Source organism: Nanorana parkeri, unplaced genomic scaffold (assembly GCF_000935625.1).
Source record: "Nanorana parkeri isolate BGI_ZX_2015 unplaced genomic scaffold, ASM93562v1 scaffold1310, whole genome shotgun sequence".
In the NCBI taxonomy this organism is placed as follows: domain Eukaryota; kingdom Metazoa; phylum Chordata; class Amphibia; order Anura; family Dicroglossidae; genus Nanorana; species Nanorana parkeri.
In genome coordinates, this window is record NW_017307578.1 from 363,708 (window position 1) to 381,889 (window position 18,182).

The 18,182-nt window shown below is 42.1% G+C and overlaps 1 protein-coding gene across 1 annotated transcript in view; it reads right to left on the reverse strand.

Moving 5' to 3' along the window:
- Positions 1-3,713, reverse strand: part of GULP1 (GULP, engulfment adaptor PTB domain containing 1) — a 159,109-nt gene extending 155,396 nt beyond the window's left edge. Inside the window, exon 1 of the mRNA XM_018569239.1 lies at positions 3,659-3,713. Within this exon, the coding sequence (XP_018424741.1) occupies positions 3,659-3,686 (28 nt within the window). The 5' untranslated portion in view covers positions 3,687-3,713. The remainder of the gene's footprint in view (positions 1-3,658) is intronic.
- Between the last annotated feature and the right edge of the window lie 14,469 nt (positions 3,714-18,182).

An 18,182-nucleotide genomic window follows, 5' to 3' on the forward strand; every position in this document is an offset into this window, starting at 1 on the left:
GGGGGGCAGCATCTGTGTGCCCCTTTATTAAAGGGGTACCCTGATGTGAATAAGCACTACCACAACCAACGCCTCAGGGCTTGTGGGGAAGAGGCCAATGTCCCCATCTGCACAGGGGTGACCCTGGAAAAGCACCCTCCCAGTGCCGAGGGCATGTGGCCTGGTATGGTGGGGGTGCTCGGTCCCCCCCCCCCTTTCTACCCTACCATGCCTGTGCTTGGATCACGGGTCTGGTTAGAAATTGTAGGGGTTCCTCCTTAAAATTCCTACCAGACCTTAAGGGCTTTGAGGGGAAACCCTGCATGCTTTTTTTTTATGGGGTCCCTTCTAAATCTCCTACCAGACCCGAAGGGAACCTGATGTACTAGGAGATGAAGAAGCAGAGGGTTAGCTCAAATTCTTTAGCAGGTTAGAAAGCATCAGCTGCTGAAGTGAGGGAGTTTACAAGCAAGGGGAAATTGATCAAAACTAGAGTAGAAAAAATCTGGAGCAGATTTGCACTGCAACCAATCAGCTTCTCTGTCTCATTTTCAAATCTTACCTGAGCAAACTGAAGATAGATGTTGATTGGTTGTCATGGGCAACTGCTCCAGATTCTGTTTGCTCAAGTTTTGATAAATTCCCCCCTGTGACTATAAAGGTAAAAGGATACAGGTGCTACAAGTCCAATGAGAGTGAAAGTCAGAGCTGCCTACCTCAGCACACTGTAAATTATCCAGTGCCTTAGCTTACCTTACCTGCTTATGTCTACTGCACCGATCCCAACTACAGCCTCCACAAAGTTTCTATATTAATACAACCACACCCTGGTGGTTAGCACCAGCTCGGTTTTAGGGATGCCCCCTGTCCTTCTCAGCCAGAAGCTGAGCACTGCATTGTCGAACCACATAAACTTTAGTAATGGGTTTTCAAAGGCGGCAGCAGCAGCAGGAATTGGGTTTGTGGACAGGGGCAGAGAAGCTAAGTAAAAGCACTAGCGCGTGTCTGGGTTATTTTAAAATACCACATTTATGCCACATGCATGATTTTTTGTAATAACTTCAGTTCTTACTTTATTTTATTCTACTTCCATGAATAATGAAAACTATACTTTTATTACTATTAAGTTGGTATACATCAATATTTAAATGATTGTGGTTTGCTGTAAAATACATTTCCATGAAAAAATTACTCTTCCTGAAACATCTAATTTCTAAAGTCTTGACTTTAAGCAACACTGTAAGACTTTATGTGCAGCTCAGGTAAATCCCAAGATTCCTGCTTGCCATTTCTAAATGTGAAATGAAAATGAAGCAAAGTATATTTGGATACAAATATAATAAGTTTAATTAAAGTGTGCTCTTGCCCCCAAATCAATTTAATGGTTCATTTAAACATACTATTATTTCGAAACAGCTGCAGGTTTTGCCATTTCCCAAAATTCCATGCTGTCTAAAAAAAATTAAATTTAAATGGAAATTATTTATGAAGTGCTGTGATGGGGAATCTGAGCTAAGCTCAGAAGGTTTGCTGTGGACATCTAAAACAATTAATAAAACATTGTATTACAAGAGCAGTATTATCCAGTGAAATACTTAAATTAAGAGAAGATATAACACCTTTAGTAAAATGTGCATTTAATATCATTTCAGGATAATTACATCCCCTGTAACTATCATTTAAATATTGTATCTATTTTATAATTCCTTATTTTATGGATTTTAAGATTATAGTTTATTGCATTATTTAACAAAAAAAGGAAAGCTTTGGAAGATTTAGACTTATGAAATCTTATCTTTTGTACAGTGTTGGACAAGTCCATTATGCAATATGAATTCACAGTAGGTATTGCATAGCTGCTTTTTTGCCTAGACGCCTAGACCTACTTTTTAATCAATTACCCACTTGCTGTATGGCAGCAAGACATCCATATGATATGTCCATCAAGACATATCATAAGTGCTAGCTATCCTCTGGCCCTCAGGAGATACTATCATGCTTCTCATGATAGGAACCAGTAAGGATAGAACAACAGACAGTGTCTAGGCACTGCCATTTTGTGCAGAGGGCTCTGCTGGTATATTTTGTACTGCTTGTTTAGTCACATTGAACTGGGCTAATTATTCTCTGTTAGACATCCAAGATTAACATATACGGGTAGGTCTACTTTAAAGCTATATAATAACAGACTGATAACTTTTGCTGACATTTAGGTGCAAAAATAGTTTCCCAGCCATTTATGTCTAAGGCAGTTGGGGTATTTTACAGTAAATTACAACAGCTAAACAGAATCAGCCCCATGCATGAAATTGCTTCATTTTCTCAGGCAGTCTTTAACTACTCCAGAGTGCTTCTGATATCTCAAAAATATAGATGGCGGCACAAGCAGTGAATCATAGACATGTGCGCCGGCAAAAAAAAAAATTGTTTTGTTTTCATTTGGATTTTTCATTATTTTGTTTTCGGGATTTGGGTCCGAAAATCAATTTGTTTCCGGATTCCGATGAATTGCGTAGTATGTATGAATTTTCGTTATGAACGGATTTGACAAAAGGGAAAAAAAGTCTGCAGAAGAAAAAAAAAAGGTGTGAGGCTCCCCCCCCAATTATTACCAAACCCTTCAGGTCTGGTAGGAATGTTAGTAGGGACCTCTCAAGTTAAAAAGAAAGTGCAGGGGGTTCCCCCAAAAGTTATACAAGGCCCTTTAGGTCTGGTAGGAATTTTAAGGGGGAACCCCACCCCCACAAAATTGAGGGGGGAGGGGAAATGTGGGGTCCCCCTAAAATTCCTACCAGACCCTTGATCCGAGCACAGGCCTGGCAGGGCAGGAAAGGGGGGGGCAATTAAACGCCTCCCCCTTCCACCATACTAGGCCACATACCCTCGGCATTGGGAGGGTGTGTCCATACCAATGGAGACAAGGGTCTCTTCCCCACAACCCTAATGCAGTCCGTGTACTCATCGTGCTCAGAGCTGCTGCTCCAAAAATGGAAGGTGGGTGCAGCAGGTGTCAGCGGGTGGCTTCCGACAAAATATAAGTAAAGGATGGACACCGGCACTCCAAAGCAAGTTCAGTACGTGTTTATTAACCTACTAGTTGCAAGTAGAACACTCTTAACGTTTAGAGTGTTCTACTTGCAACTAGTAGGTTAATAAACACGTACTGAACTTGCTTTGGAGTGTCGGTGTCCATCCTTCACTTATATTCCCCCCAACCCTGACACGGTGCTTGTGGGGGGTCTGCGGGCAGGGGGGCGTATTTGCATTTGGGTACCCCTTTAACTAAAGAGGTACCCAGATGCTACCCTACAGCCACTATTATGACAGATCTGTTAGAAAGCAATTATCAAATACACCTATTTATACCTGGCATATCCAGTGAGTTTAGTTTTCAATAAAAAGTTGAAGGGCATTATTCAATAATGTGTGTTTTACATTCTAAGTCCCGGCCTTATTCTGCATTGATTGCATAGATTCAATAATATTGCTTATAGCACTGTATGAAACACCTGCTGATGTGAATAGTAACAGTATAGCTAGAGACATTAATCATAATCCTTAATAATTAGTATGATATGGATCAATGGAAAGATAATTAATTTGACTATAATAACATTTGACCCTAATGTTTGCACACACAGCTTCCCTGCTATTATAATTTATATAAAAATAAGCTTACCTTTCTTTCGGCTAAATGCACGATTCATTTTGGTTATTGGAAAAAGTCAGTCTGCGAGTCTTCTTTCTAAAATTCAATTACAATAATATATTAGGACAGTAAATGTGAACATCCAACAGATACAGGAAGTTAACCGAAATCTTCCCTGTAGGACACAGCAAAAAAGAGTAGCACAGCGGAACAGCAAAAAAATAAATAGAAAATAACATGATAGAGGTTTTAATCATTCCCTACTCTAACCAAAACAAAAATGTTTTGCCACACAAACTTTAACAAATACTGTATTGTCATAATCAATATTATATTATTATACACATCCATTAGTGCAGTACAAAATAGGTAAAGAAGCAAAGGTGCATTATATAGATAATATGCTTCCTTCAGACACTTTGCCTGACTAAGGGGCCCTGCGAGACCCCAAAAGGTTGCAATTATATGTCATGCTAAAGGTATACCAATAAAAAGGATATTCTGAATCAGAATGGTGTGCGGACAACATATCCTCTAACCTGTATACTGTGGCGCCATCCAACAGCTGTACCAGCACCCGTTGAATTCTAGGGTACATCAGTATAGTGTGTGAAGGAGACATCACTAAGATATAGATAATACAAATACATCAAACAATTCCACTGACAAATACATCTGCATAGCAGAATATATACAGCAATGCCGACCTATAGAAAGAAAGACCCGCCTGTACAAGCCTAAAATCTAGAGGCTTAAAGTGTATTTCCACAGTGAAATTTAAAAACAAAAATTATGTTTTTGCGTATATATTATAAGCATAATATATTTGTTATACTGTATTTATCCATTCACACTGCATACTTAAATATAAGTTTTCAAAAAAATATTTCTTCTCTTTATAGACATTTAAACACATAGTGGTCTATTCACAAAGCTGCCGAAGGATCCAGCCGTAGCTTCGGCTGATCCTTCGGCTAGCTTCGGTTACGGGAGACCTTCAGTTCAGTAGAACCGAAGGGCTGCTGCACAGGCTATTCACTATAGCCTGTACAGCTCCCGAACTTGGCCGAGCCGAAGGCATATGCTTCAGCTCGACTGAGCTGAGGCGAAAGCCGAAGTAGGCCGAGGCGAAAGCCTGCTGCTGGCAGCTGGGCGGAGCCAGCCGTCATCTCACAGATGGCTCCGGCCACTTGCAATAAAAGATCAGCATCCCCTGGTTACCAGGTAACCTGGGGACGCTGATCTGTCATTACAATGAGAACTCAGCGCAGCCGGCAATGATATCAAGACCGGCCCCGCTGGGCTCTCATGACAGTTCAGCATCCCTAGTAACCAGGGAACACTGAAGTTACCTAGCAACCAGGGAACGCTGGACTGTCATTACAATGAGAGCTCAGCAGAGCCGGCGGTGATATCACCGCCGGCTCTGCAGAGCTCTCATTGTAATGACCGCAGGCCCTGGCCAATAGGACTTTTTTTTTCAGTTTTTCTATTCTGCTCGGTACCACGGAGGTACCGAGCAGAATAACCGAGCCGAATGCCGCTCGACAGCATTCGGCTATTCACTCACTGCTGTTCGGCATCTATAAGAATAGGCCGAATAGCAGCGAGTAGCCTGCCGGAGGTTCGGCTCAGCCGATCCAGATGTTGCATCGGCTGAGTCGAACTCCTTCTGCACTTCGGGTCGACCGAACATGCCGAGCAAGTTCGGTCGACCCGAATACAGCCGAAGCAAGCCGATGTACGGCTGAAATCAGCTGTACGAGCTGAAGTGAATAGCCGAACAGCGTTCACTTCAGGTCGGTTATTCACGAGGCTCCCTTCGGCAGCTTTGTGAATAACCCTCATAGAAAGCAAGTGTGCTCCACTTCCTAATCCTTTTGCAGCTTGGAGAATGCTGGTGCAACAGTGGGATTCCTATTAATCCATAGAATCAATGGCAGAATAAATCCACACATGGACAAAAAAACTACTGAAAGGATCTTCAGCGGAGTGCCCGCTTTTTCTAGCTTGGATCTTACTAGATATTTCTTTGGAGGAGGCTTTTGATAAGACTGCAAGATATTCTGAACAATCTGAAGAAAAAAGTGGAGCGGTAGACAGTGTTTCCTCTCATTAACATGCAATTCATCGCACAGCGCACAAGCTTTGAGATCTTTCACCCTTTGTTAGGACAAACAGTGTTCAAATCTAGTTTACAACTGATAATGAGATCTGCCAGCGCAGCACATTCCCGGGTTTAAAGCACAACTCCAAGAATTTAAAAAAATTACCCTAGCAGTGCATTTTATTTGAGCCCCTTGTTTTGGTCTAGTGGCTCAAATAAAATAAAAAATATTTACCTAAACCTTGATCCTGCCTGCCCCCCTGCTAGACCGGTCCATGCAGCCTCTTCTCCCTCGGGACCTGTTGGTCTAAACCCCAGCCCATTCACCTGCATTAGATCTGCGGGCACCGAGGGACATTCCACAGCTGGAATGAAGGAGTAGAGGGTTGAGCGCAGGACTGAGGATCAGGTGCGTATATCTTCTAAATGTCAATCCCCTAGTGGGGGTAGGGTGACTGCAAAGGTTACATTTTAAAATAACTGGAGTTCCTCTTTAATCATGGTAAACATTAACTCCACAGCACCCTCCCTTAATACTACATAGCAGGAAAAAACTTGCTTTTTGGAGTTTTCAGAAAAGAGTGAGTAAAAATGTAAACTTCATTTATTTTTAATGCTTTTAAGTTCTGCTATGTGAATGAGAACATGTAACATATATAAAGTAGGTGTTATCCCAATTTAGCTGCAAAAGTCTAAGTACACTCTACTAGACAGAAAGACATATGAAATGAATAAGCTACATGCAATAGGTATGACAGTGAGTGCCTTGAGAGAACAGACCTACAGTGCATAGTGCTGGATCAATGACTAAGGAAAATATCTCAAATTACTTTATTTGCTTGTATTTTAAGGATGGGCTTATAGGGTTAAGGAGTGCTAAACAGCATTAAAAAAAGAAATTCCAAGCTAGGGAGAGGCATGTGAGAAATCCTGCAGGCGAACATGTAAAGGCGGCAGAGAAGGAGAAAAGGTCAGGTGAAGACCTTGGGGTAGTATCTGGAAACTAGGAAGAAATTGTATAGAGGCGGCAGGTTGGAGAAAGCTTCATAGTATTCATTAGCAGCCAGTAGAGGTACTGACAGAGGAGTAGCACTTGAGAGCGTGGATTGAGGCAGAATGTAATGTAATATATAATTATATATGTAATATATAATTTATTCATTATGTGAAACTTTCAGTATCAGAGGCATTTGGTCTTTAAAATAAAAAGTGTACACATAAAAAAGTACAAGATTGACACGACAGGCAGCAGAAATGATACATTATAATTCATACCCATCATGTGATAATGATATGCCCCTGGATATGCCTATTTATTTGCATATTTTATTGGTTTTCTTATAGTACAAGTACCCTCATAGCAGTATTTAGCTTTAATACTATCTTAGGACCAAATGACTTTTGCTGCCTTTTCATGCAGGCTTTACAATGACCTATAATCATGTCACTATGATTGCCATTAGAATTAAAAATGATGAACTGGAGGACACAGCATGCCAAATGCTTTATGTCCAAAAATGTCATTGAGCCCAGGAGTGTATCTGTCATGATCAAGCATAGGGATAGCTAATCTTTATACAGACTTGTAATTGCTCTTTGGTTCCCTGCAACCCCTTTCTAGCTCTGATGCTGGATTTTTCAGTGCCCAGGGATGACTAAGTAACAAGTTAGAGCAGGTATGGAGGGACTTTATTCTGCTGCCATGCAGATCTGCAGCAACCAAAGTCTTAAAGGAGAACTATGGGGTTAAGGCTTTTCCCCATAGTTCTCCTTAGGGTAACGGGAGGACACAAACTAGCGTCCTCCCATCACCCTAGGCTCAGTATACCGCGAGCTGTAGCATCCTGACAATTATCTCTGGATCCGCCCAGCTGCGTGAGTGACAGCTGGAGGTACAAATACACGGTACAAATTCGCACATCAGGTGCTGCTGTCGGCACCCTTCCAACCGGCATCCCTCGATCAAGATGAGGAGCGGGTTGGAAAATGTTTGGCCAAACTGTGCTTGCATCTAATAGGATGCAAGCTTCATTCAGGTATTCTGACAGCGGCCGCTGTCAGAATACAACAGCAACAGTGGGAGATTCCTTGATCAATGCTCATAAGTGTTCATATTGGAATCTGTTATATTTTATTTGTTCAGCCCGCAGGTTGAATGAAGAAAATATATGTGTTTATACCCGATTATGCTGAGATAATTGCTATTACGGTGATCTGTTTTTAAATGGGAATCAGCAATGCCTTCCATCAAGATAGCTGTTGATGCCCAAATCAAATCCCAGTAACATCAGAAAGATGTCACTTAGAGTCTCCATGTACCAGTAATGCTCCCTCACTGGTATTTCAGTATGCTACAGTAGGTTCAAAGGCACAAGAGCTAAATGATTCAGCTTCTAGACTAGGCGATAGACACCAGTGTCATTTATAGCCAACAGCTCTGCCAGTATCTGAAGGTATCTGCTGCTTTAAGACTGATTTATGCTGCTTTAAGACTGCATAGGTGGGGTGTGTTTGAAGTGGTTAAATCGTAATCTGCTTATATGTTGCGTTCCCTGGTTGCAGCAGATAATACTTTGTGTGGGAGGACAGAGGATGTTTTAAATAGCTTCCTAGAAACATCCCAACACCCTGCCTCAGTACTCCTCCCAAGAGCTCTTAACCCTGATGCAAGCAGTGGGCTGGTTCTTCTCAGGAGCTATGCAGATATCAAATTGCCTTGATGGAAGGGACAGTCAGGCTGGTTTATAAAGTGTTAAATGATGCTGGATATCCCTCAACCATAAAATGTGGTGGGCTCTATCCTGTAGCACGGATGCCCACAGAATGCAGGAAAATCAGACTAAAGCTGCCATTACACCTTTCGAATATCGTCCGATTTTCGTATGCGATCAGGTTTTTTCGTCCGATATTCGTAAGGATAATGGGCAGCGTACAACCGCAAATACTGTACAATCCTTCGACTTTTGACTAACCAGCCGGTTAGAAAACTTTCGTCGATCGTACAATTTTCGCAGGGTGTGTGGCGTTTCCGTACGTCAAAATTTGTACGATTTACACAGCACATGCGCAGGCGAAAATACATGAGGTTGATTACCGCAATTCGTCCAGGTGCATTCTTTTAATTACTGCTGATTCAACCTTGCGATAATGGGGGCAGGATGGGGCCGCCGTACGCAAATCGCACAACAGTTCGTTCATCGGACGAAAAGTTTCGCCCGATGATCGCAAGGTGTTTTGGCAGCTTTAGAAATACAGGAGAGGAGCCAGTATAACTGTGCTAGACTGGATAGAAGGCTGGAGTTCAGCTTTACCAGAGTCTAATATTAGTTTTGACCACTGGACAAAAAAAGTAACATAAAATATTCTTACTTAACAACTGAACTGTTCTAAAAAATATTCCAGTCTAATTTCTGATTTGTTGCTATTAGTTGTTGTACGTTGCACATCCCCTTTGCATTTCTTTTAGTGAATAAGCTTTAATAATACATATTTCTAACACTGCACTCTAAAGATGAGAATGTATTATATCTTTGTAGCTAATGAAAACATTGATATCTGTAATAAAAGCTCAAATTAATGTCACATTTATTTTGTTCAAGTTGACTACAAATAGGTCTTTACTAGGATGCAACGATATATTGGCCGCCGAAACATATCGGCCGAAAATGCCACTTTTGGCTAAATGCCGAAAGTGCAATTTTTCTGCCGATACAGCAGCGCATCCCTGGTTTCTTTCCTCCCCGCTGGGTGCTGCTCTGTGTCCCAGCGGTGAGGAGAGAAACTGTGACACCCGGCCGAGCGCAGCGGGAGGAGAGCGCTGTGAGCGGCCGGCATCTATCCTCCCACACCGCTCAGCCTCCTGTCACAGTCCGGCAGAGCGGTGTGTGGGCGGAGACAGCATGCGCTATCACAGGCTGAGCTCTCCTCCCTACACCCCTTGCTCAGCCTCCTGTGACAGCTGTCAGGAAGCAGAGCGCGTACAAACACTCAGCGATCAGTGATCGCTGAGTGTTTGTACATAATTGGGGACATAGTATGGTTACTATATCCTCACTTATGAATGAATGCGAAGTGATTTACATCACCTCCTCTTCATTCATGATTGTGGATATAGTAAACATATGATCTACAAGCTATGAATGAACAGGAACACTCAGTATAGAGGATTCCTGTTCATTGATAACTGGGGCTGCAGAAAAAGAGATTGAGGACCCTGTGTCGTCAATTTCTTTTTCTATTTTAAAAGGGAAATATTTCCCCAAAGCCCCTAAAAGTAAAGTAAAAATGTAAATATTTGATACAAAATTAATAAATAAATAAAAATAAAATTCCCCTCTATGTGTACTGCATACGCATAGTGTGCACCTGCACTAACACGTGTCTGCACTGAAGTGTTGGTGCATTAAAGGAGAATTATGAGGTGAGTGATTTTCACTCAGCCTCATAATCTGAGCCGACCTGTGACAATGAAACTGTCACAGGTCGGCTCAGTAGATCGGGAAGTGAGCGAACACATACCGGCGCTCGCTCACTTGTCAATCCTGTGCCGGCAGAGAGCCGTGACAGGGGAGGGACTGGATTCCCCCCTCCCCTGTCCGATCCTCCAGCACTGACTGGCGGAATGGACGGGGGAGGGGCGGATACAGCTGGCTCTGCTTCTAGATAGGCAGAGCCAGCTGTCACTCACGCAGCTGGGCGGATCCCGGCACAATTGTCGGGATCCGTTTCGGCTGCGGCGTCTCTGTAGCTCGCGGTATACTGAGCTTTGGGTGACGGGAGGACGCTAGTTTGTGTCCTCCCGTTACCCTTAGGAGAACTATGGGGGAAAGTCCTGATCCCATAGTTCTCCTTTTAATGTTAGTTACACTGTGTATTGACGTACTTATTAATTTATCTCCATTTACAAAAAGCAAAACATGGTTAAAAACACTTTAAGACATGATGAATACACAAAACGGTGATGATGACACATCAGTATCAAAATGTGCTATATGTTCACAAGCATGTTTTACTTTCAGGGTATTGCTGAACTAGGTATCTATCACAGATTCTTTAAGAAGATGTGAGATGAGTAATTCATGCCTCCATCTTTTCAATAACTCATTGCAATACAATCCCCGTCCCCATATGACAAGAAAAACAATCCTTAAGAAAAATGAGGTATGAGAAGAAAAACACACATAAGATTATAATCCTCTATAAAGGAAACAGAATATTCTGCTAAATTTTCATTATAGCTTTGAAAGAAATGTAGGATGACACAAATGTTATATTGTAGAGGTAGGACTTCCTATGTACACAGTGTTGATTTTAGCTTTGCATGTGCCAATAAGTTAATTCTAACTTCACCTTGGGGATATAAGGAACGTAACAAGTAAATTACTGTATATATATTTTCTTTCACCTGTGGTGAAGGTTAGAAGCATAAAACACACAACGGATGTTTGAGTGCAACCTTTACCATGATTTCCTGCCTGTTGGCCTTCTCTTACGCCTTCTGTTGTCAATGCAAGTCAATGCTGTTGCTTGTGATCATACATAATGCTTGCAATGGCAATGACAATTGGTTTTAAAGGTAAAATATATTTTATTTTTATTAAACACAAGAGTTATTACTAGGGATGTCCAGATACCAGTTCAGATACCAGTGTCGATACTTTATTTTAGCGAGAATTACCAGGGTTGCGGTGGTTGCAGCCAGGACTGGGTCCTGGCGCCCCACCTCTGTCCTGAAATCATTAGTCTGTATTGTTTTAGAAAAACTGTCACATGACAATAAACAAAAATGTATCAGTACTTGTATCTGTGAGTACGTGGACAAGTATCAGTACTTGTACTTGAAAAAATGGTATTGGTGCATCACTTATATATATTTAAAAAAACGAAATCATACATTAAAACAGGGATGTTCAAATCCCAAGAGCTCCATATGTACCTTAAAAATGACAGCTGCCTCCTAACTTTTGAATGTTTCCCTAGTTTAGTCTTGGAGCTGGAAAAGCATCTGTACATGTACTTGTACTTGTACCGAGTACGATACTTGGTATCTGAACTAGTTATAACTGTAGTGTTTTAAACAAGGTCCCATGCACATTGGGCATTTATGTGCGTTCAAAATTCTTGCAGCAAGAATCTAAGGATTCTTGCCTAAGGAATCCTAAGTGTGCCCATTCAAATGCGGCCACTGTGCCCATTCAGGTTAAAGACAGGTTGATAGTGGTCACATCTATCTGTGGCTGTCCACATGTACTTGGTAAGATTACCTTCCAATCTGCAGGTAATCGTCCAACATGCCTTTTCTGCCTTTCTTTATATGTAAAAATTAAATTGTATGGATGCGGTGGCTGCCTGCCATTCTTTTTCTATACATTATAATAAACAAATTATTCTGAATTAAAAATGAGAGAGTATTATTTAAGAGACAGTAACCACAAGCATTGAACAGTTGCTGGACAATATGTAAGCAGCTTGATTAGGCTGGAGTGCAAAAGGAAGAGACCAGGCAGTTTTTATGCTAAAATAAAAACTAGAGTGTATTTTTTCAGAGACAATAGCCACGCATATTGTACAGTGGCTGGAGAGTATGTATGTAGCTTGGTTAGGCCACATCATAAGAGGAAGAGGCAAGGCAAGTTTTATCTTTAAACACAAATTATAGTGTATTATTTAAGAGACAGTAGCCACAAACATTGTACCTTCACTGGGCAGAATATAACCAGCTTGGCTAGGCTGTACTGTAAAAGGAAGACACGTGGCAGGTGTTATCTTTAAATAAACATTCAAGTGTATTTTTTCAGAGAAAATGGCCACAGATACTGTACAGTTGCTGGGCAGCATGCAAGAAGATTTATTAGGCCACCATGTAAGAAGGAGATGAGGCATATTACATAGTTATTAAGGTTGAATAAAGACTCAGGTCCATCCAGTTCAACCTATGTGTGTGTTTTATCCTGAAAAAAATTAGAGCGTATTATTTCGGAGACAGTCGCCACATATATTTTACAGTGGCTGGAGAGTATGTAAGTAACATTGTGAGGTCAAATTATAGGAAAGAGAGAAGAGGCTGTTTTTTCTTATCTGGGAGACAATAGCCGCAAATATTTTGAGTGCTATAGCACTGGAATCGGCCACAAACATAGAGAGAAAGAGCATGATTTGCCCTGTCACAAACTTCACAGATTTTGCATCTAGGAGCCAGCTGTGGAAACATTATGTGTGGCACCTTTACAGTGCTTGATCATTGGAAAAGGCCACAAAGTTTGAGGTGCAAAACAAGATTTAGGCTGCAGAAATCATTACAAAGTTTGCAGCCGAGGCCCAGCTGCAGAAACATTATGTTTGGCACCATAACAGTGCAAGAGCATCGGAATATAACAAAAACTTTCAGATGCAATGCAGGATTGAGCCAGCAGCAAATATTACATATTTTGAACCCTGGGGTCCTTACAAAGGCATTTCAGCATGAAAGAGCCCATTTGCTACAAATTGCCTGAAGCAGAGGACCCAGAGTCCTCGGTGACGCTAAGGAAAACAGTTTCCTTAATGACCTCACCCTGTCAATGTACAACTCCCAGGCTTTGGGAGGGGTGAAATTCCCCCTGAAACCATGCTCCATTTCTTCCACCTCCTGACCACCAGCACACCAACCCACCTCCTCGTATTCCTCATGAGTCTCCTGCAGCTTCTGCCTTACACAGAAGAAGGCAGTAAGCAAATGATCCTGCTGGGTCTGACAGGTTTTTCTTCCTTCTGCTGCTGTGCCTCCAGTGCCCAGTCTATCACTCCACTTTGTTGTGGCTCACCATTCTGGTCACCTCTTAGAATTGTGACAAGAATTTACACATGCTCTGAATCAAGAGCCACTGATGTGGGAAAAAACACTAGCTTCCCAGAGCTTGTTCTCATCCTGTGTTAGCACAGATACTCTTTGATGGCCAGCTGCTGCTGGCACAGCACTGAAGCATGGTCAACGTTGAGCTCTAGTAAGTGGGTGTATCACCTATCCTGCTGTTGGCAGGCAGCTTGTGTGTGCTGCTGCATTTCAGCTAAAAATTTGCAAGGTATGACCAACTAAAGTGGCTGCACACCTCTCCGGCCTGATGCAGGACATCCTGGAAGCCTTGATACCTAACCAGGAACAACTGCACCAACAGATCGAGGACATGTGCCAAGCAAGGTATGTGTGTGAACTTTCGCTGTCGAAGAGCCGCCAACAGATTGGTACCATTAACACACATGACCTTGTGTGGCACAGAATGGTGCGCGTTCAGTTACCTCTTGACCTGGACCTGGAGAGCTGACAGTATCTCCGCTCAATCCTGGCACCTGTGTTTCAGGCATACTAGTTGCAAACAGCACGGCAGCACCTTTCCTGAGCCATTGCATAGGCTCTGAAGCAATTGGGGGACTGGTGGTTTTGAGTAGTCAGAGGATGAGGCCATTAAGTAGAAAAGAATATAGGTTACTTTGTCACTGTCACCAATTTACAAGACACAGGGTGGCACCACTAGCTGGTTGCTGGACTATGTATTCGTGGTCATGTGGATGCTGCCACTGACATGTTTAGCAACATGTACACATTACCTTCCACATGATGGTGAAGGGCAGGGATTGCCTTCTCTGCAAAATGGTAGCTGAGTACCAGACACTGCATTCTAGCACAGGGCAAGTTTTGCCTGTGTTTCACTCCAAAAGCTGCAAAAGAAACATCTGCCTGATTAGGATGCTGCTGAGATGGCAAGGAGGGGTTAGGAGACTATGTTTGACTATACTCAGCGCGGCCCCATGCTTACTTTCTTTCCTGCTTGATGTGGCATAAAGAAGCCTATCAAACCCCTTGTGAGATTTCCTTGCATATCACTTGAGATGAGGCAGGTGCAGATGGAAAAACTTGTGGAAAGTGACGAGTACGGAGTGCGAATTGCTGCCAACAGGAATGAGAGCTTTTTCATGTGTCTCTTCATGGACGTGGCTAAGACTGCAGAACTTTGTGAAGTGGCCCTGGGGATAGTAGTGGCCTGTACTGTAGCAGTGTCATCCAGTGGAATAGGACAGTGGTTCCTCCAGATCTCCATAAGCTGCCTCTGCTCCTGGTCAAAATGCTCCCTGTTTGCCTATCCCTCTCTTTCCTCCTTACCAATTTCTGCACCCACATATGGTCTGCCACCTACTCATCCCCACCTTGCTCAACATTGGAGCCCACTTGACAGGCAGCTGCAGGAACATCACTGCCTAATGATGCTCCCTACCTGATTTCCAGTCCCTCTATGTGTCTGGTGCTCTCTTGCTAATTCTCAACATCTGAAATTTGCAATTCTTGCATATTCTCCTGAACCCAGTGACTTATAGTGTGCTGAAGTAAATTGGCCTACTCCTCCATGCCAGTTTTTGGGGCTATCTCGGGATCAGTGGAAGAGGAGGAAGAGGAGGACATATTTGAGAGGAAGAAGACTAAGCCTTTGCCAGCCACTCAAATACTGCTGCTCTGGCTGTATAACTCAGTCACTCATAAAAAGAAAAGGTAGATGTGCCTTTGTGGCAGCCCAACCACAGCATTGCCCAGCAGGACTTGCTCATCCCCTACTACCTCCACGCGCAGAAACTCTGTCTCTCCCTTCAGGCATGCCTGACATTTTCGGTACAGGGGAATGTCTAACTTTAATGTCAGCTACGATACTAGCAGGAATAAGACGTGCATTTTCATGCTTTTTTTTTATCCTTAGTTAACAACCCTTGACCAAGACTTGTTAATACTTATTGCTAACTCATCCAAATATATCAAACAAGTCTAATATGAGTTTTGATGTCTTGCAATTGACTTCTATAGGCCTGTCAATGCACTAAAACGCAGAAAAAGACACTCTAATATGTTATATTTTTCAAAATGCACTGTACTGTAGTGCTGAGATGGCAACAGAAACTATTTTTATTATGGGGAAGTTAGACACATGTGTTTTAGCAACTCAAAATAAAAGGCTTTATAAGACATTAGCTATCATACATTCAACAGCATCATTTATGCACTATTAAGTATTAAATCATCAGCAAAACTGATCACAAGAAGAATTGCATTATTATTTTTCTTCATCTGCTAGGCAAATAGACAATAAAAATAGCTTGCTTGCTATAAAAGTCATTTATAATGCTAAAGTGTAATCGCTTTTTTATATTTCCATAATAAACATTTCCATTAATACTGCTTTAATGTAACTACAACTTACTCGAGCTCTGCTGACAGCAATGTTTTTTGGAAACAGTTTTCCATTTTGCAGTGAATGAATATGATAAACAAAATATCTTATCCTTATGCAGAATTAACAAGGAAATGAATGCAGAGAGCTGAGCAATGAAAGACCAGCAGATCAAAGCATGGCTTACAAGTACATGCTTAAATACACTACTCTTTGATTTCGGGAAAATACCCATTCTGAAAAGCTGTGATATTTCCTTTGGTCCATCCCACAAGAATACAGCATTCTATTTCTGCATAACAAGCAGCGTTTCAGCACGTAGCTTTTTGTATTTCAGCACAGCAATGAACCACTCAGAAAAAAAAGAGCCAAGTTCTTTTATCAACCACGATCCATATAATGAAAACCTTATGTCTAAACAAGTTGGCGTCCCCATTTCTATTTCAATAGCAACTAAATGTTTCTGTTTTGGAGAATATAGCACAGCCTATGTTGGCTGAACAACTATAACCTAGATCCTCAGTGGAAAATTATTTAGGCAAACTGCTATGTCATTGGTTTAGAAATGTCAAACTTGGAATCATGTGATCCCCTGACAGCTGACGCAGGTTAATATCAGAATCAAAGGCACAGCTTAGTCCTCGGATGTCAACAATTTTAAAAGCTTCTTGTTGTAACAAACACAATTAATTCGGAAAAGACAAAAGAAAACGAGAGAAAACCAAGCGTACTTACTTAGTGGAAAAAGGGACAGGAATCTGAGACGGGAAGTGTTTCCACAAGTTTTAATGGTTTGCAGATGTTTGCTAGCCTCAGCTAAAGGCTCAAGGCACAGCATTTTATTGGTAGGGACTTCTAAACTACTTAGTAACATTAGAAGTTCTATGTATTCATTCACAAATTGCAAGTCTCTGTTAGTATTTGCATTCTACAATTGGCAGCGGTGGTAATGAGTAAACAAAAATAAAAGTTAAAAAAAGCTGTACCAGGCATATCGAATACAAAAAAATACATAAATAAGAAAAAGTTTGTATTTGCACTTAAATGTGTTTTAAATGTATTTTACATGCATTCCCTATTGACTGTGCTTTTGTGCTGGTACCCGTGCATATTTCCACCATAGATGCAGCAAGCTGGATTTTTTCATGTACCGCATTAAAACCCAGAAGTATCTTTGTAGTCTTATATAGTGGAATATGCTGTCATATCTTGTGGTCTTTTTTTAATAGCTACATACACACAAGCAGGTAATGTATGTAGGTAATTATATGCAAAATATTGTAACTCTTGGATCAAAAAAGTGTTCGCACGCACACACACACTGCACGCAGCCCTGGTGAGACCCAAACGCAGCCCTGGTGAGACCGCACACAGCTCTGTATAATTGCTGTACAATCATCGACTGATGGGATCAATGATTATAAAGCAATAGAGAATGGCAACCGGCTATAGAGGACTACAAATGTCAGCAAACCATCATCGCTGGTTGTCATTCTCCATTGCTGAATAATCATGGATTGAGTTACAGTTCTTCATAATTATAAAGAAACTGCCCTAAAATCATTAGTGTGTATTGTTTTAGAAAAAATGTGTTCATGCACACGCGCACACACACACACAGATCAGCCATAACAATATGACTAGGCTAGTATTGGTAAAGGGGCTGATACATGGCATTTTCATGATTATTTATACTCGTGAAAATGCCCAGATACTGAAGGCTGATACCGTCCCTTAACATTTTTAAACAATTTCGGCTGCCTGAGCTCATGCACTTGCTGGGGACCTCAGGCAGCCTGCCGGGGACCTTGGGCAGCTGTCTTTGACAGTGACCGTCCTGCCCCACATCTTCTCCTCCTCCTTTGCAGTGCTTGCAGAGACAGGCACAGCAAAGGACAGCCCTACACTGCCGTACAGCCCTGGAGCCCAGCACCCATTTGCAGAGCCCATGACGAGTCCCAAACCCACCCGCAGAGCCGAGCATCAACCCGCACTGCCCGGAGAGCCCAGGACCCACATAACAGCCCTGGTGAGATCTACATGCTGCTCTGGTGAGACGCAAACACAGCACCGGTGAGATCTGCATGCAGCCCTGTTGACACCCAAACGCAGCCCTGGGGACACCCAAACACAGCCCTGGGGAGATCTGCACGCAGCCCTGGTGAGACCCAAACACAGCCCTGGTGAGACCCAAACAAAACCCTGTATAATTGCTGTATAATCATGGACTGATGGGATCAATGATTATAAAACAATA